We start from the raw sequence: 20,294 nt of genomic DNA, 5'->3' as shown, positions 1-20,294 counted from the left end.
CTGAAGTTATCTTCAAAACGGTTGGCACCGTTGATAAAGATACAGAAATAGCCTGTATTAAAATAAACACAGGTAATTTGTTATTTTATGTTAGAATAAAATACGGGCAACGCAAAAAAAATACGTTATAGAACAAAAATTGAAGGCTGTGCTGTGGGCTAGTAAACAGAACACACTGGCTTGTACCTTAAGCACCTGCCGGCGCATAGTCGAAGTAGGCTACTCGAGCCACTTTTCTCAACGCTTCATCACCGGTCATCACGCCGACACCAATGCCCTAACGGAGCTCTAAATCCTATCATATGCCGTGATCTTACAGCATTTGGCAAGGTAAAACAATGTGGTGTTAGTGCTATCTTGGCTTCAGGTAGGACGATTCGAAATATTACTTGTATCAGTCCTCTCAAATCTCAATCTATGCCAGTGCATTGGGTTTAGGGATCCAATGGGGATTGGCCTAAGATTACATGTAGCCTACCTCCACCCTTCTCGGTGTTTTTTTTATTCTAATCCTTCCGCTAGTTTGTATGATGAATTCCCCGCCTCCCCTCCTTCTCTGTCTCCTTTCGAGCGCACGGATATCTTTCGCAATGCCACGGATTAACATTAAAGTGGCACAGAGACCGTGGCCGGGACTGTAGGCTATTCAAGCGTAGGACCGCGACATCGGTACAGTTGGTTTGTTATATGTCATGGAAATAACTTGGGACGGATTCGCAAACGAGTGGGGGAAATGACAATCCCCACTGTCCAGGGTTTGGCTCTGTGTTCCTAAAAGGTTTTCTCGATAATGCCGCATTTGAAACGGATCGAACGACAACCCCGGGACTCGCTCCTGTCTGGGTTTCTACTATGTGTGGTTCTCGCCGCTGGCAGTGCCAGCATGCCAGGTAAGCATAATACAGTTAGATCCGTAATTAATTTTAACAAAAGGGCAAAGATGTGTATATATAATACCTACTATGACATTGTATTCTAATCATCTTACTAATAATAGCTCAGAGGAATATATTTGGTTTTACATCTAGACAACTGGGCATACAAAAACAAAATATATAATTTCCAAATGAAACCATATACGTTTTATTTTCGGAGTTTGCTGCATTCATTTACAATGCATAAATGTTGGCCATTATGGAGCTGGTGTTCAAGTCTTAAATAGTTAATCAGTTTTCATGACTTTGAGAGTTCACTGAGCATTTTTCCACTCCCAGTATTTCCCCAGTGTTAGTTTTTAAAATGGGGTGTTGAGGAAGCAATAGAGACAATTTTTTGTTTTATTTGGGTGTTCTAGCCTACAGAATTTTAAAGATGGTGTTATTGGGACATATTGTAAAGTCAACATTCATGAAGGAATTAAGTCATTTATAATTTGTCTATAATTTCATGTTTTTTTTGTCATTGTGATTTCCAGGTCGTCGAGATGTTTATAGATTTACCATATTTTGCATGCTTGTTCTGGGATATATTAGTTGGAATGTAACTGACGCAGTATGTGCCGTCTTGAAAATGGTGTTCTATTTAGTATTCTCTTGAAGAATGTTGTAATATATACACATTCAGATGTAAACACTAGTATATATTAACCAACTGTGAATAGTCTGGGAAAATCCATAAACAATACTGACGTCACCCAGTCTCTGGAAAAGTGGATTGAATATTATAATATGTATTTTCAAAATTCGAGTTAATGCTGCTACAGGTGATATTAAAACATTTAGCTTTTTCTGCAAATGTTTAATGCAGAGATTTATGCACGGTGCTTATACCACATATCTAACTCCCTGGTGCCTTAACTGCTTGCTTATAAAACGGTTATCTGATAGCCTGTTATCTAAAACATTATGTATTGTCTAACCTATACTGCAGATTGGATTTGGGGGAAAAACACTTTTTACATTGAGTAAATCTAATCAGATGGAACACATTGAATACATTTAATTGTAATTGTAATTTTTATTAAAATATTGATCAGGGTGTAATTTGGTGAGAAAGTCAGTCATCTTTTGAAGAGACAAATAAGAACAGTTTGATCTATTAGAGAAGAAGTGACTGATGAAGCTATCCCTGCCCTGTGATTATTATTGTCTCACTGGCTGAAGGGTTACCTGGCTGACTTGCTGCTGACTGGCTTACTGACTGGCTGGCTGCTGACTGACTAGTTGACTGTCTGACTATATAGTGATGAGGGATAATCTCCCCTGAGCTCTCCACGTTGAAGCTTTGTGAATGTCCCCAGCTGTTGTGTTTCTCACAATCTCTTCGTCTCGCTGGAGTCGGCTGGACACAGAACCCAAAACACAAACTCATTCTCATTATCTCAATGATCACTCGCACGCCATCCTCCATTAGCATCCGCATATATTCCCTCCAAGTCTCATACACACACACACACACACACACACTTCCTAACAATAACTCACCTACCTCATACACTTCTGGGTTCAATATTATATACAACAATACATCTACACAGACCTGTATGGTGACCTGTATTGTTTATTGAAGCTGTAGACTAAGGCTTTAGGCATTAGGCTAATGTTTGCTATATGTTTTGTTTTGGATGTGTCATCTGTAATCAGGCTGTTAAATTGCCTACAGGGACATTTCGTGTTATTCAAGTCAAGAATGGTTGAAGAATATGAAAGCCAGGGAGGGTGATATGATGGTTCTGAAATCAACGTGCTTTGTCATTGCTGAGGCAGTGCCTTTGTGTGGTTCTCTGGCAGCCATGTCACTTATCAGTGATCAATTGCCAGGGGCTTGAATGTTTTACAGGGAGAGATTACAATTTAACTTGTCACAAGTAGCATGCACACACTCGTTTGTGACCCAGTTGCTGTCCATATGTTGTGGCACCTGCCATTAGGTTGTTCAGGCATATCCTTTGGACCAGGCAGAGAACAGGTGGAAAAACGGGCACGTACACTGTGACAAAGATGCACGTCAACCACTGACTCACTCTACTTAAGGCTGTCTCTCTCTGATTGATATTTTGGAAAATACTTCAGAAGAGTTAAGACTATACATATTGTGCCCTTGAGCAGGACACTTATGCCCTAGATCTGCTCCAGTTGCGTTAATAAACTACCCTGCATATGGTGTAATGTTTCAATTATTGCTATAAGGTAGTGGTCAGAAACCTTATTTAGTCAAACAGGAGTTATCTTTTGTCCTTGATTCCATGCCTTTACTGCAGTCCTGCTGTACTTATATTTTTTGTTCAGTCTATAGCGCAAGGAGGAAGAAATATATTTTTTGCAACCCGGTTGGTCAGACTTGTTGCTGTGGTAACTCTGAAGCTTTTCACAACAGAGCAGGTGAGCAGGTTTTTCCCAGCCAGCCCAGGGGAAATATTTTCATAGGCTCTGGTTAAAGTTAACTGGTAATGGGATGCCTGCAACTAATTCAAAGGCATTGAGAGACTTTAGGTTTAAAAGGTTTTAACTGTGCAAAGCATATATTCATTATATTATGCGTCAGGCATTTCACATTGCAGATTTCATCTGTTTTGTAGTGAATAATTTTTTATAATCCTATAAGGTTCTCATCTTATGTGTACATGAATTGCGGAGTATTCAAATCCTGATATGTTGGTTATTCTGTTATTGTCGTTTTCAGATAATCTGTATTTTTGAGGAGTTTCAGAAGAGTTTTGTCAGTCACACTCTTTTATGACTTATTTACATTACTGAATAAAATCCTTAGGCACTATTTATTTGGGTAGTAAATGTTTAATTGTTTATTTGTAAAATAAACGGTTCCTAAGACTTTTGTACAGTACTGTACTTTACACCAAAAAAGTACTGACACCCCAGCATTGTGTCAAAGGATTTCCTATAGAAACGTTTAAGTTCCAAGTGAAAATGCCTTAATATTCCTCTGTCCTAATATTTTTCCATCTTGAATATACGTGGCACAGTGGTGATTTAACAGTATTATTTAATGACAATCAGGAATAAATTATTTCACTTCCTTGTTTTTTGTTTCTGTGAATGTATGCACTTACATTGGTAACATATTTCAACAAGTGCTGTGTCAGCCTCAAGGGTTATCTTTGCCTCTTCAACCCTTGTGAAAGAGTTGTCATTGCATTTCATTGCGTCTCTTGTTAGGCATTTTCCAGTGGAGATAAGATATTTGTTCACCTGCACCAAGCTCATGGTTGAATCACCCAACTGTACCTGTATCCTGAGAATAAGGACAGTTGATGATAGAGACTTTTCAAAGCCACTCAACTTTGAGAACTCACCTAAAAATGAAGAAAAAGGTCCAGGCTTCCATAACTGGCAATGTGTCTTTAAATCTGAAACGCATTTACATCTATTTCTGAAGTTCATAGCATCTTCATAGTCTCTGTGGTTAATATGTTGTGACATGGCCAATGTTACAGAAAAACTGATCAATGATTTCCTGTGAGTCATGAATCTTTAACAGATTGTTACAGTTAGATAACTTCCTTCACTATGTTCTAGATTTTGATTTGTCATTTTAAATTGCACTGTGATCAATGACTAATCAAGCCTTTGATGTGTAAAAAATATCCTTGCGATAGATTATGCTTAAGGATTGTAAACACTTCCTGGAGGTTGTCAGAGGCTGGTGTTGTGGTGTTCACTTCAGAGGTCTATTTACTTCCTGCTGATGTGGCTAGCTGTAGGCGCTTGACTTGGAGTACATGGCTTAGTTCCTGTTGAACTAGAGACAGGAAGTCCACACAATGGGGCAGGATGACCCTCCTTTTCTGCCAGTGTCCTGCCTCCCCTCTCACCCCTTTGCACCAATCAATAATGGGGTTATGGGCATGGAGGGTGGTACTGTTATAGTAGGTCTCTGGCTAAAATGGAGAACTATACAGAAACTAGTTTTCTGTTTTATTAAGCATAAACCTATGATCCCAAAACACATAGCCCAACCCCTTGAAACAAGAGAAACACAAAGCCTATCCTTTCTCGCACTACAAATCTTTTATGATGACAGTCGTGTAACAGAGTTAAGGACGTACCAAAACTCACACCAAAATTAGCTTGAAATGTGCCAGATGAGGCCTATCCGAAGACGGAGGTCAAATGTTGCAAAGCAGAGGATCACAGTGTTAGGTGGACTTTCAGAGGACAAAGCTAAACTGACACAGAGAGTTGCTATTTGCCAGCTATTATAATTAATACTGATGTCAATAAAAGGTCAACCCAGACACATCTGTGTCTTTTGCCATCTGTGGTACGAAGGCCAGTCCACTGTTTGCTGCGTTGCCCTTCTTGGAACAGTTTGTGATTGCATAGCCTGGCATTTTAATGTGCCATATGGAGCTGATGTGGCGTTACATAATTTTATCAACTCCTCTGTGCTTCCAACTGGTAGAATGACCTAATAGAGCCTTAGCATCGTCCGTCACACATCCTGGCAAGGTACTCAAATTTCCTCCATCCTGGATTAAATGAAGATTGTCTCTCCAGCCTCTCCCTTGGTTTCAATTATTATTTTCTTCAAGCGCTGATCTCATTTTCCTCTTGAGGGAACAATCACTAAATTTTATGAAGTATTTTTGCATCAGCAGTTCATAAAATGCTTATACAGATCCCCTGCCCAAAACCCAAAAAGAAAGCAATGCAATGATGAAAGGACAATTGCTTGGAAAAACTCAGATAAAAAAGGTACATCTATAAGAAAAAACCTTGGGAGGAGTAAGGCTTTTCGGGTTGGCCAGTCCTCTTCTGGCTGTGCCAGGTGGAGATCAAAAGAGTATATTACCTTTTAAGGCCACATCGTTCATCACGATATTCAAACGTTCAGATGACCAGCAGGTCAATGAATATCTACTCCCCTGGTGTGAATGTAAGTGTCAGTTTGCTATGAAAACCAAGCGCAACAAAATGTAAATGTCAATAGTTTTTTCATTGTACACTGCTCAAAGAAATTAAGGCAATATGTAATCATCACAGTTTACACCAAGTCAGTTAACTTCAGGGATATCTATCTGTCCAGTTAGGAAGAACAAGCGATTTTGACTCTGTGTCCCCTGTTTTGGTGCAAATGAAAGTGACAACATGTGCGCTGGAGAGAAAACAAGAAGACAACCCCCAGAAAGGGAATGGTTTTGCAGGTGGTGGCCACAGACAATTGCTCTCTTCTTATCCTTACTAAATTATTATTCTCTAGTTTGGTGTTTTGCTAGTGTCCTTGTCACTACTAGTAGCATGAGGTGGTACCTGCAGCCCATTCAGGTTACACAGGTAGTCCAGCTCCTCCAGGATTGCACATCCATATGTGCTGTTGAACGAGAAGGTTTACTGTGTCTCCCAGGACAGTCTGAAGAGCATGGAGGAGATACCAGGAGACCGGCCATTACACGAGGAGAACTGGACAGGGCCCTAGAAGGGCATCAACCCAGCAGCAGGATCGGTATCTGCTCCTTTGTGCGAGGAGGAACAGGAGGAGCACTGCAAAAGCCCTACAAAATGACCTCCGCATTTTTCTGACCAACCTATCAGAAACAGACCCCATGAGGGTGGTGTCCTCTAGTGGGACCTGTGCTTACAGCCCAGCACTGTGCAGCTCGATTGGCATTCACCAGAGAACACCAGAATTGGCAGGTTCACCATTGGCAGGTCCGTTCTCTTCATAGATGAGAGCAGGTTCACACTCAGCATGTGACAGATATGAAAGAGTCTGGAGACGCCGTGGTGAATGTTATGCTGCCTGCAACATCATCCAGCATGACGATGGTCGTCTCATCAGGAGCATGCCCAGACATTGTTGGGAGTGCATACAGGCACGTGGGGCCATACACACTAATCAGTCACATTATGAGTTACCATAATGAAATTCACACATTTCATTTCAAGTTTGAATCCAGCCCTCGATCGGTTGGTGATTTTGGTTTCCATTGACCTTTATTACATAATTTTTTTCTCACTGAATTACACAATATACAATAAAGATTTTGAACTTGAATATATTTTGTTAATCAAGACTCGATGTGTGATTTAAGTGTTCCCTAAATTTTTTTGAGCTGTGTAGCTGTAGTGAAACCAAAAAGACAATGTGAACAGATGTGATATTTCATTTCATCTCATTTGTCGAATTTCCTATGGTACAAGACTGTGAAGGTTTTTCTGTATGTAGGATACTGTCTGTTAGAGGGAGAATGGGAAATATAATCAGTTTTTCGTCCAACACTGATTTACAAGAGCATTTTGGGTTTGATGAAGATAGCATTGGGCCACGTATCCTGCTAGCTGATGTCTTCAATTCCCTCCTTTTCCTGCTTTTATCCATTTGTTTCTCACCTCTCTCCATCAAGGCCTGTGTCATTAAATTGTCCCATACGTTTCTTTCCTTCTCCAAACTCTTTGATCAAACAGACCTTTAGATCAATGAGAAGCTGATCAGGTGATCAGGGTTCATCTAACAATGGAATAAAAGGATTACCAAAGAAATGTCCTCAGTCAATAAAACTATTTCCTTCATCAAATGACAATAATTAATGCCTATGGATCCACCAAAGATTTATCTGGTTAGTCAGTTAACATGTGAGGATTTGATTTAAAATGCACTAAAATAATATACTTAGAGCATGGATCTCAAATAAAAAATCGGTTCTGCCTTTGTATTTGTGCTGGGGCTTTAGCATCAATAGGGTCCTTGTTGCTGTGGATTGTGATGGAAAATTGAGAGATGAGTACAGCTTCAGCCCAAGGTATCGCAGCCTACAGCAATTAAAAAAGAATATTAAGAATCACAGCATAGGCACTCTGTTAAACCTGTGAAGGAAGCTTGCCTTGTGACACTAAGAGTATGGCTCTGTGTCCTATGAAAGAGAGATGCTTTAGTTATGCTGCAGCTTCCGGTTGCCATGGAGTTTGTTATGGTAACAGGTGCTTGCAGCAGCCTGGGTTTCTATGAGTTTCTGTGTACACCATCCTTCAGTAATATGGCCTCCGACCTGCTCATGCCCAGCTGAACCATTCTGTTCTACTATGCCTCTCAAAGCCTTTATAGGCTACTGTTGCTGTTCCTCCTCTCTGCAACCAAATCCAGCTTGTGACCTCATTCCTCAGTGTGTTTCTGGAGTAGTGCATATGCCTGTCTCTCATGTGGATGTGCCTGTGTTATGATGTCACATCTGATCAGTTCAAAACATAGGCTTTGTACTTCTGACGAGCTGAGGTATTGATCTGGGTCAATACTGACCAGTTCCAACCAGACCTCCTCTTCCAGTCAATGCTGTCACAGTTCCATCTTCACTTCCTCTCCCAGTCAATATTGACCCAGCTCCATCTCCACCTCCTCTTCCAGTCAATACTGACACTTGCCAAACATTCCTTCCACCAATATGGACATTGCTGGGCTATATTGCGTCATCCTTTATGGGACTTCTGGCAAAGGTCAGTAGGACGCCACCAGGGAATAAATGACCCCGAAGATTATTAATAAACAGAATGAATACAGAACAATATAATGTCAGTGCCTTGTTTCTGGGTTGTAAAATAAAGTTCTTTACAATGTTTACATGAAACCCATAGCATGGTCGGAAAAGCGTTTTGTTTATTGTCTCTGATCGGCGTCTTTGGTCACGTCACACTCAGAATCCATGCTGTGTTGTCCAAGTCTGACCTCTCTTTCCTTTCTGTTTAGCTGGGGGTAAGTGTCCACAGCACATAGACTGTGCCCGCGAGGGGAGGCACTTCTGCAAACCTGGCACCTCCTACTGTGGCCCTTGTCTAAACCCATTGGAGGAGAACAAGGAAGGACTGTGTGTGGCAAGGAAGAGGCATCTCCATGGTATGTTGGTGTAGTCATCACAATTTTGCAAGTTTCGTCAAAAAAGCCTGAAATTCTCTATGATTATTTAGGGAGGCAAAGGAGTTTGGTTTATTAAAGATGGATGTTATTGTATTTATTTGATTGAGCTTCTTTATTTTCTGTGTGAACATTAGTCAACATCTTGATCTGCTTTCAAAATGGTTTCCTGTTCGCTACATAGAACACTCCTTTGACTTCAGCCCTATGTCATGAACTTCATAAAGAAGTGGTGTCATTTGGGTTACAGGATGTCAAGTCACAGATCTCGAAGCGTCCAGACAAGGATTCTGACCTTTAGCCATGTACAGTTTGGTCACACAAGTGTTGCAGAAAGGCTGTTGTTTTTGGATGTCCTGTAGTGTGTGTGTGTGTGTGTGCCTTTGTTTGCAATGCAGCCATGCGAAACTAACCTGTGCTTCAAGAAAGGAATAAGGAGCCACAACTGTTAGATACACAGGTGACTTGCCAAGGGGGACAGGAAATCCTCACTACTCCTCTTTGTCCTCCTCCACCATTCTACTCCTCCTTGTCCTCCTACTCTACTCCTACTGTGTCCGTCTTCTCTACCACCACTACTTCTATTACTCCTCCTACTCCACCATTCATTTTCTCTTAGTCCTACTCTACTCTCACTACTCCTCTTAGTCCTACTCTACTCTCACTACTCCTCCTAGTCCTACTCTACTCTCACTACTCCTCTTAGTCCTACTCTACTCTCACTACTCCTCTTAGTCCTACTCTACTCTCACTACTCCTCTTAGTCCTACTCTACTCTTACTACTCGTCTTAGTCCTTCTCTACCTTCACTACTCCTCATACTCCTCTACCATCAATACTCCTCTTACTCCTTCTCTACCATCACTACTCCTCTTAGTCCTCCTCCACCACATTAGTGTTCTCAGGGCCCCTCCTCGTTTCCCCTCAGCCTGTCATGTCTCCCTTTTCGTCTCTTTCTGGATCAATCTGTCCATATTCTCTGTGTGCTACAGTCTGATCCAGTCTTACTGTAATCCCCACTGTTGTGCACAGACTCAGTTCACACGACCATCACCTTTAATCACCCAGAGTACAGCACGCCTATTTCTCTACTACCCCTCCCCCAGCTCCCCTGCTCCCTCAATGTCCATATTCCCTTCATCTCTCTCCCTCTCTCCCTCTAGAGTCTTGATTCAATATCATTTTACAAGCCTTCCTCTCTGTAAATTGTTGCTCAGCTGTTTACAAGGCATTACGTGGATGGTGAGAGATAGAGTGGGAGATATTCTCTTTTACTCAGACCTCCCTCAGAATCACTCCCTCTTCGTCTTTCTGTCACTCTCTCTTCTAATCCTGTGTGTGTGTGTCTCTCTCCAGGATTAAAAATGTAGCTGGGTACACAGCAGAGTACAGGCTTGGGTCTGATTAGTGGTGGCACCATCACACTGATAGATGTGAGAGGAGGAGAAATAGAAGGAGAGGACTGTTTGAAGGATTTCAACCCAGAAGCATCTCATGTGCCTACATTTGACTCAATGAAGATGCGACATGATGACATGTGTGACATGTGTGTAGTGTTTTGTGAGTCTGGCAGCGCGTGTTGTGGTGTGCTGTTGGTGGCATGAGTGCGTGACCCTTTATTAGCGCATTATTCATTAAAATATAAAAATCACCAGCTGATCAAAACAATATAGCTGGGAACAAGTGGGCTGTGGCCAGTAACAGCATGAGTCTTCAGTAAGAATCTGGATAGATCAGCAACACTGCATGGTAGGCAGTGTTAGCTGGGTCAAAGCATTTACAGCATTGATATTGTTGGCTGATATGGGTGGTTAAGTCTGTGGGCTGGTCAAAAGGAACCCCAAGACAGGGCAAACCACGCAGGAAATAACTCCACCCACTGCTTAACATCGTCCTAGACCTCTAAAGATATATCAGCAGTCCACTAACCACCCTTAGACAAGGCCAAGTGTAGCCCACAGTGTCTTCTTCCAGAGCACAAGCCCCAGGGGGCGCAAAGCTGGACAGTAATAGTTCATCAGTGACTCAACCCACTCACATCAAGTAATATGTACAACCTGGCACAATGAACCCTCTTAGTGATGACATGGGGAAACATGAGTGGGCCAGTGAATCTGCCCCTGTAGTAACATTGGAGAGAGGAAATCCCAGAAGAAATGGGAGCCCGCCAGGCAAAGGCAGCAAGGGCGGTTTGCAATCTAGTGCCTTGTCGTTCAGCTTCACACCCTCTGGCCAGACTATATTTAATCATAGGACCAAGTCAACTAAAGAGATGGACACATCAGTAAAGACTTTGAAGGTTGAGACTCTCATGTTCATTGATCATTTCCTAAAACAGTAGCTCCATCAGAAGAAACAATATTCCACTTTGAAGGAGATGGGAAAATAGTTGCTCTTTAAATATTTTTGTTTTGTCATGAAAAGAGATCAGGTTCCAGAGTAATGCTGAGCTTGATCAAAATGTTGTTTAAGATGACTGTACATCCTTCGAAATGTATCATCAGATCTCAAAACAGACCTTGTTGCTTGGGACCCAGAGCCAGAATCTCCTGTTTTGGCTCAGTTTAAGTAAATCATTCGCCATCCACTTCCATATGAAGCCTGAAATTGTAGCTTCCAAGTTATAATTTTACACACACACACACACACTGTCATAATGTGGGTCGGATCAATGCTTTGTAGGCTGCCATGAAAATATGTCATGGGTAGGTACAGTAGGTACACTCTCAGAAAGGAAAGAGTAAGTGAGCAGTCTTCGTGTGTGTGCGTGTGTTTTTTAGTTAAGTCTGTGTTTGACATCAAGGTGTACACTCCCATAGGTAAACACAGAATGCCATGTGATAAGGTTGACAAACAGGACGACTGGATACATATATGAATGGTGTGTACTGAGGGCAGAACTCAGAAACATGGACCGGGACAAGTGTCTGTGTGTTTGTGTGGGTTTTTATATGATCTAAGTCACAAGTCATAATGGATCATCTTAGTCATTACGGGAAATGTGGTCAATGGATGGTCAAGTTAGTGGCTTTTTTTCTATTGAAATGGTTGAGTTTATAAAAAGGCTTAGTTGCTAACTTTTGCTAACATTCTTGAGGAGAAAAATCCCAATCTCACCTAGTGCTCTATTGGAGGTCCTGTTGAGAATAGTCACTGGCATATTGTTCTCATAACCACAAGAGGGCAGCATTAGAACCTAGGAATTGCCCCTTGAGAAGTGGTTTTAAATAAATACTCAGTGAGACAGACTTGTCATTTTGGAAACAATGTATTGTCGCAGAAATCCATATTGATGGGTTGTTTGTGGGTCACATAATTAAGGTCGAGAATTATTCTAATTCAACCTAGTAAACAACAGCAAAAGTTAAATGTATATATTCAGTAGATCTTTGTTCAGTGACATACTTGTATCTTGATCCCAACAGTCCAGAAAGACTAGAGGAGGTTTTCCAAAGAGCTGGATTAGTACTAGCGAGCACTATCAACCCAGAACGTCTCTGAGTTTTCAGCTCCAGAAAGAGACCATGAATTGTTGTACAGACAGTGAATATGTCTGTATATGTTGTTTTGGGCAGTGATAGATACAGACAGTGAATATGTCTGTATATGTTGTGATGGGCAGTGATGGATACAGACAGTGAATATGTCTGTATATGTTGTGATGGGCAGTGATAGATACAGACAGTGAATATGTCTGTATATGTTGTGATGGGCAGTGATAGATACAGACAGTGAATATGTCTGTATATGTTGTGATGGGCAGTGATAGATACAGACAGTGAATATGTCTGTATATGTTGTGATGGGCAGTGATAGATACAGACAGTGAATATGTCTGTATATGTTGTGATGGGCAGTGATAGATACAGACAGTGAATATGTCTGTATATGTTGTGATGGGCAGTGATAGATACAGACAGTGAATATGTCTGTATATGTTGTGATGGGCAGTGAATATGTCTGTATATGTTGTGATGGGCAGTGATAGATACAGACAGTGAATATGTCTGTATATGTTGTGATGGGCAGTGATAGATACAGACAGTGAATATGTCTGTATATGTTGTGATGGGCAGTGATAGATACAGACAGTGAATATGTCTGTGTATGTTGTGATGGGCAGTGATAGATACAGACAGTGAATATGTCTGTGTATGTTGTGATGGGCAGTGATAGATACAGACAGTGAATATGTCTGTATATGTTGTGATGGGCAGTGATAGATACAGACAGTGAATATGTCTGTGTATGTTGTGATGGGCAGTGATAGATACAGACAGTGAATATGTCTGTATATGTTGTGATGGGCAGTGATAGATACAGACAGTGAATATGTCTGTGTATGTTGTGATGGGCAGTGATAGATACAGACAGTGAATATGTCTGTATATGTTGTGATGGGCAGTGATAGATACAGACAGTGAATATGTCTGTATATGTTGTGATGGGCAGTGATAGATACAGACAGTGAATATGTCTGTATATGTTGTGATGGGCAGTGATAGATACAGACAGTGAATATGTCTGTATATGTTGTGATGGGCAGTGATAGATACAGACAGTGAATATGTCTGTATATGTTGTGATGGGCAGTGATAGATACAGACAGTGAATATGTCTGTATATGTTGTGATGGGCAGTGATGGATACAGACAGTGAATATGTCTGTATATGTTGTGATGGGCAGTGATAGATACAGACAGTGAATATGTCTGTATATGTTGTGATGGGCAGTGATAGATACAGACAGTGAATATATTGTCCGGGTGAGTGAGAGTGGCCCAACCAGGGAACGGGGAAATGTGCTGTAAAAGAACAGTACAGATGGGTGTGAGTCTGACTCAACTGTTTACTTGTTTAGTGTTTGTTTACAGTAACTTGCCACCCCCCTGGGCACCTCTCAAGGGTTATGGGTAATTATCAAGCTGGTGCCAAAACGGTGAGGATTTACTGACACACGTGGGTGCACAGCACACACATCCATTTCTCAGTTTCTGCCCTCTCTCTATCAACTACACACTCCCACCCAGACAAACATAAACAAATGCATACTGCTATGCTCCTTTTTCTCATGTGGATTTTTCTTGGATGTTCCCATTGAATGTACACTCACACTCATACACTCATTCTTACACGGTATCTTACTAAAGTTAGACTTTTCTTTCTAATTGTATCATTTCAAACCTTGCAGTCAGCTAACAAAGGAGTGTAGAAATAGTGCTATGGCACACTTAGAACACTCTACCACCTGCAATGTACAGATGGTTCGTCCCACCCCCACTGACACCTGCTGTGGAGCACTCTAAATGACCAGAGATGGAGGGGGGTGACAGAGTAACAAAGCACCGAGTGAAAGTCTGCATCATCATATCACGCACGTTACCACTGCCAGATGGCCACCCATCTGGAGAGGACAACAACACCTAAATCATTAATAAGACATCTTCTGCTTATACAAACAGTGAGACGTTACTAAACAGTTGTGACTCAGTCTGTGATGTGGTCACTGTGTCTCTCTATAGAATCTGAATCATATTAGGCACGTCATGTGAATAGTGAACAATTCCCTGTTCTTCTAGATTAACGTTGGAGAAGCAGAGGCCAGTTATCGTCTCTATCAGATCTCAGCTAGGGAAGGTTTAGGGGCATGTGTGAGAGGGAGTAGGAGCGATTCAGGGGGGGCGAGGTGAATGCAGATGCCCCCTGCGGTTCTCCATCCCCGGGCCACACACACTCTACGTACCCCAGTAACCAGGGAGAACCGTGGCCCAGTCCTGGAATGTGGCCTTCTGTCTGGCCAACAGAGCTGTTAAACAACATCCTGGCTTTGTTTTCCTTTCACCTCATGCCAAACATCACACACTGGGGCACACTCTCTCTCTCTACACATGTACACACGCACTTGTAAATACATATACACACAAACATGTTTACTTATCTGTCTAAATTGGGACACCAAAGTTGACTGCCCTTAAAGAAATTCTACTTTTACTAATCATATCTCTAAACCTAACTCTAAGCTCACCCTAACCCTAACCCCAATAACCTAACATGTATTCTTAAACTTAAACTTAAATGCTTATCTCTAAACATAAAGTCTAAGCATAATTCAAACCCTAAACCCAGTTGTAAATGTTTGGACCTAAACCTAACACTTAAGCAAAAAGTCCCCATTAATCAACTTTTTCTGATTCGACCAAAGTTTGGGGACATTTATGACCCCATTATATAGTTACATATTAGCGTACACACAGTCAATGATTCTTCATCTCGTGGGTTGCTTCATGCAGCTGCAGATATTAAAATCCCACAGGCTTCAAAGTTATATACATACACACACTGATTTGTATAGTTACCAACTCACAAATGTAGTAACACAATACATAAAAGAAGATATCCTGACTGAAAGTATGATGTATAAAGATTCTTATTTTCGAAGGTTTGATTCAAAAAGACTCATCTGCCCATTTCTTTCTCCTCAGGTCAAGTGACACCCTTCTCTCGTATAGAAGAAGAGATTGACTATCTTCACTCTGTCATTGCCAAACAGGAAGTGGCAGAGGTTATACAATCAAAACAATCAGGTGAGCCTGACATTCTGTATGCATTTCTGGGTAATATCATTCTTCAGGTACTATCCTACAGATGTGCATAGGTATATTAATGATGTATTTTTTCCTCTTCCAGACTCCCCCTCCAAGGCAGAACCTAAGACACAAACAGAGGCTCCCAGAAAGAAAGGCCAAGCTCAGTTCTCAACTGGGCAGCCCACCACTACTGGGCTCTCCACATGGACACCTCTGCGTGTAACAGGGGCTCCGGGGAAGCTGGGGCAGGAGGAACCTGGAGGACCCGTAGCTGTCCCATACCCCTCCAACGACACTCTTCTCATCAGTAAGTGGCTGTCAAGTGGGCACACATTTCTAAAGTTAGAGCAACATGTAGCAGCCAGGCCAGTTCTACTAGGTCTTAACATGGCACTAATGCTAACGTGGTGAACAAAGTCCTCTGTTGGACGGCGTGCCAAGTCGAAAATGTATGAAAAGAATACTTCCTGTATGAGAGCGTCTACTCAATAACATATAAGATGTATACGGATTGAAAGGATTGGGATTCAAGTCAGACAGTGTCATAATGGTTTCCTCCTTCTGGTTCGTGTCCACCTCTGCAGTTGTGATTTCTGCATGTGCCATCGTTGGCACCCTGGCCCTGATCTTGGCTGCAGTTTGCTGGGTCAGGTAGGACATCTAAGAACTTACATCAATTTTAAGGGCATTTTCTGGAGGTTATTTTGATGCAGGGGCCCGTTGGTTTAGATCCAGATGGTAACATACTCCCTATAGTGCACTCCTTTTAAAGAACCAGAAGGCCCTGGCCAAAGTGCAGTGAATATTACTTTTTGCTTATTTCTTTTATGGTACGGTAACTCATGTATTAACCAAACGTTATTCATTTTGTTGGGCACAGTAGGAGTTTCTGTTAGGCTGCCATTGGGACGCATCCTAAAAGTCTGTCATGCAAATTGCCTGCTGGTCTCTCCGGTCTCTTATGACTCAGAATAATGTTGCCTCTACAGGGTGAAGAACGAATCACATCTGGCCCGGAAGGTTGACTACACTGCATATGGAGGCCCTGGGAAAGGAATAGCGAATGGAACTTCAGTAAGTATATTAACCCTCTTTGCGGCATTGCAGAGCCACCTCACCTAAACACATTCATTCACAATTATTGCGTAGTGTACGCTCCTAGATTAAAGTTTAGTGGACTGACAAGCTCCCAGATGCAGTTTAAGTTTAATCTTGGACTAGACAACTATTAAGCATTACTCTTAGACCTGGACTAGTTATCTTTTTTAACTGAGCATTTATTTAATCAATATGAGTCTATCATCACACGGGCATGATTTAATTTAGTTATCATTATGTGTCACCTGATATCGTTATGTTTGTGTGACAGAATGTTAAACCCAGCCAATATAAGCCATTACTGTGAAAGCATGGGTCATTTGCAGCCTTTTGGCAGAAGTGGGGTGCCCTAACGAGACAGACATAACTAAGACATATTCAAACGGTGAATATCTTGGTGTACGTCAATTGAAAGGGGAGAACCAGGGGGAGAGCCAGGGGGAGAACCAGGGGGAGAGCCAGGGGGAGAGCCAGGGGGAGAGCCAGGGGGAGAGCCAGGGGGAGAGCCAGGGGGAGAGCCAGGGGAACACGCCGGTCATCGACATTTTACACTCAGACACAAATGTAGCCGAATTCAACAGGAGTCGTCATTGCCGGTTGTCTTGTGTCGTAAACAATCGCCATAACCAAATTGTTGGAGCTACAAACTCACGAGTAACTCCATTTGAATCAGGAGAATCTCTGGAACATGAGAATGTGTTTTGTGTTGCTATAATACACCCACAAGCCGTGTTATCAACCAAAAGATAGGCGAAGGAGTGAGTGGAAAATCACCCTCATCAGGTGCACTTACAAACACATTCCTTAGAAATTACCAGTTGGATCTAATAAATTATACAAATAGGTGTATATTCAGTAGAGCCTCTGGAACAAGGAGGTGGTTTAGTTTTTTCTCCAGGACACCCACAGGCTGATCTACAATGGTAAGGGTAAGCATAGTATGCTGTGGGATTTTTTTTCACCCTAAACAGTAAAATATATATGAAAACTTTTTTCCCATCTTTTGGATATGAAACAGGCAAAGCAGTAAATAATTAAACCAAACTGTACATTTTGTAGTATCTGTTTTATGCACAATAAAAAATATATATATTGTCATTTCCGATTTTTTTGAAAAAGCTATTTAATAACTACCACTCCATGTCAATATACAAAATGATCCAAAATGTATCTTAAAATAATTCCATATGTTAACTTTGCACTCACGGAATGTAGTGCTTTGTTATGTATTAAACAGAAAAAGAGCTGTATATACCTATAGGAATTGACAGAGGTTGACATTTTTTAGAAAGAAACATGGTCAAATATTGACAAATCTAGGTGTGCAAAAAGGCAGTGGCTGATCCCAACACAGTCCCAGTTTTAATTACCGCCTAAGATGCTTTCACCAAGTTCTATCTCAGGGGGGTTGCAGAGGGCCTAGTGGTCAAGAACATTGGGCCAGTAACCAAACCCCCAAGTAAGAAAGGTTAAATCTGTTTTGCTCTTAAGCAAGGCCCTTGACCCTTATTCCTACTGTAACCCAAAATATACAATACAAACTGCACTTGCCTGCCTACGCTCAGCCTCCCTCATTGTGAGTGCAAATAGGCTAGCAAGCAAGTTCAGTAGTAACAGGTATGTACAAACAGACCTTGCCAGCCAATCCGTTAGGGTTCAGTTTCAATTGGTTACTTGCCCTGCTACTGCATTTGACAAACGCTGGCCAAAGCTGAACATTCCGGCCGCCTGCTCAACACTTTCCTGCCCAACACTTCCCTGCCCACACTGCTTCTCACCTCTTTAATTGAAAATGAGCCATGCCCAGTTATGGCATTTCAGTTTTATCTTTATTATATCATTTTCATTCCCACAAACCAAATAATCCTTTTGAATTATGGGGTGTAGGTTAGTGTGGAATGAAACCTAAATTGACATGTTTGAAATGCTGACACAACAAACTATGTAAACGTTCAAGGGGCTATAAGCTTTCTGAAGGCATTCTAAGTAAGGGCCTGCTCTATATATAGTATGTTGAATTTCCACTCTTGTCATCATGTGACTTTACCACAGGATGTATTTTGTTGCAGTTTGCCTCTCACCATCTATTTCTCCTCAGTCAGGGGATAAAACATTGGCCCAGAGTGCACAGATGTTTCACTACCAACATCAGAAACAGCTGATGCTCTCCATGGAAAAGTGAGCTCCACTCCTGAATCAGTGTTCTGCTAAACCACTCACATCTTCTCAATCTCTCTCTCTCCTTCTCTCCCTTTTCATGCCCCCCCCCCCCCCCCACGCACACAATTCAGTTCCATTATGTTACAAATATTAATGCAGTTGCAAAGTATTCATCCTGGTCCATAATGTAATTTCTCAGACATAAATCCGAGGCTAAGGTCGCTGACACAGAAGCCACATCAGATGATGATGAAGTGGGCGGAGACTTCACTGTGTACGAATGCCCTGGACTTGCCCCGGTGGGTTTACTGCACACACACACACACACACCAACCCACACACACCTATGCATGCAGACACACCAATGTGCATGCATTTAACATTCAAAACAGTGCTGGCTGTGTATGTGTTTGGCTATTGACATTATTTGGTTTCATTGCAGACTGGTGAGATGGAAGTGAAGAATCCTTTGTTTGATGACTCTACACTGCCGGGGGAGTTTCAAGTGAAAGACATATAGACGTTTATGCATGCGTACAGGCACATATACACACACCGTAGAAATATAACACAACCCTAAACACAAGTCCTTTCTTGTACTCCGGACAAATACCACCTGAACTGATTAAAGTGGAATTAAAAAGAATGGAAGCTCACAGATGATCTGTTTATCTATTGCATAGTTCTGCGATAGATCAGATAATCTGTATTTAGTATAGATCAGCGATGGATCAGATGATATATGTATCTCTAGTATAGAGTAGTGATGGATAGATCAGTAACATCCCTTTTGTACTGGATCTACAACCATGCTCAACAAGGGCATCCCAAGTGTGACCAACGCCAGCCCTATGGTTCCTGCGCTGTAAGAGTAAGAGCTTTTTGGAATTGAATTAGTCTTTCTGTGTCCTAGGACTTGATCACAACCTTTTCTTATCTCTCAGAATCAAGATTTAGGATTAGCTTCATATAATTTGGGATAGCACAGTTCTCATCATATAAAGTACACAATGCACATAATTATTGAAAGAGTATTGGAAAGTTGCGTAACTGATGATTTCTTGTGCATGGTTTGATTATATTTAAACAGGAACTGTGATTCAGTCTCCTACATGTATTCATCTTTTTACTGGAGGAGACGTGAAGTGATATGTAAACACTTGACTGAATGTCAATCGGATTGACAATAGCAAATGGATTTATTGTTTATTATATAGCTAACTATCCTGTATCCTCTCCCTTTGTCATTTCCAACCCAGGTGTTGCTAAATGTACATACAAAGAGTGAAAGTGTTCACTTTTTATATATTTGTACATGCAAGACTAGCATCTCGATTAAAAGTTTTTACCACAGGTGAAACCTGCATGATGGCCACATACATTGTTTTGATCTATCACTCATGTCTTTCACTCTGTCTAAATTGTGTCTTGTCTCTTTCGCTCTCTCTCTTTCTCTCCCTCTCTCTATATATATCGCTCTCTCCCTCTTTACATGGCGGGATGGAGGGCTCCTGTAGCTGTCCCCATTGAGAAGCCCGCTGAGGGCCATTAAACCCATTGTCCTGGTGGTCAGTGCTAGGGAGGCAGCTATTGGTCCGCTGCTGAAGATTTGTGATGGTGATGAGTGTCAGAGGCAGGGCCGTTAGG

General features: G+C 41.6%; 1 protein-coding gene across 1 annotated transcript; it reads left to right on the top strand.

Moving 5' to 3' along the window:
* The first annotated feature begins 552 nt into the window (after positions 1-552).
* On the top strand, positions 553-20,022 carry npdc1a (neural proliferation, differentiation and control, 1a). Its single transcript, XM_010877492.5, has 9 exons — positions 553-890; positions 8,638-8,784; positions 15,285-15,386; positions 15,490-15,696; positions 15,974-16,040; positions 16,379-16,463; positions 18,586-18,665; positions 18,847-18,946; positions 19,090-20,022. Exons 1-9 carry the CDS (start codon positions 791-793, stop codon positions 19,165-19,167), a joined length of 966 nt encoding a protein of 321 aa, XP_010875794.1. The 5' UTR covers positions 553-790; the 3' UTR covers positions 19,168-20,022.
* The last annotated feature ends 272 nt before the right edge of the window (positions 20,023-20,294 follow it).

The sequence above is a fragment of the Esox lucius genome, chromosome 14 (assembly GCF_011004845.1).
Source record: "Esox lucius isolate fEsoLuc1 chromosome 14, fEsoLuc1.pri, whole genome shotgun sequence".
In the NCBI taxonomy this organism is placed as follows: Eukaryota; Metazoa; Chordata; class Actinopteri; order Esociformes; family Esocidae; genus Esox; species Esox lucius.
This window is presented reverse-complemented; position numbering and strand designations above follow the sequence as displayed.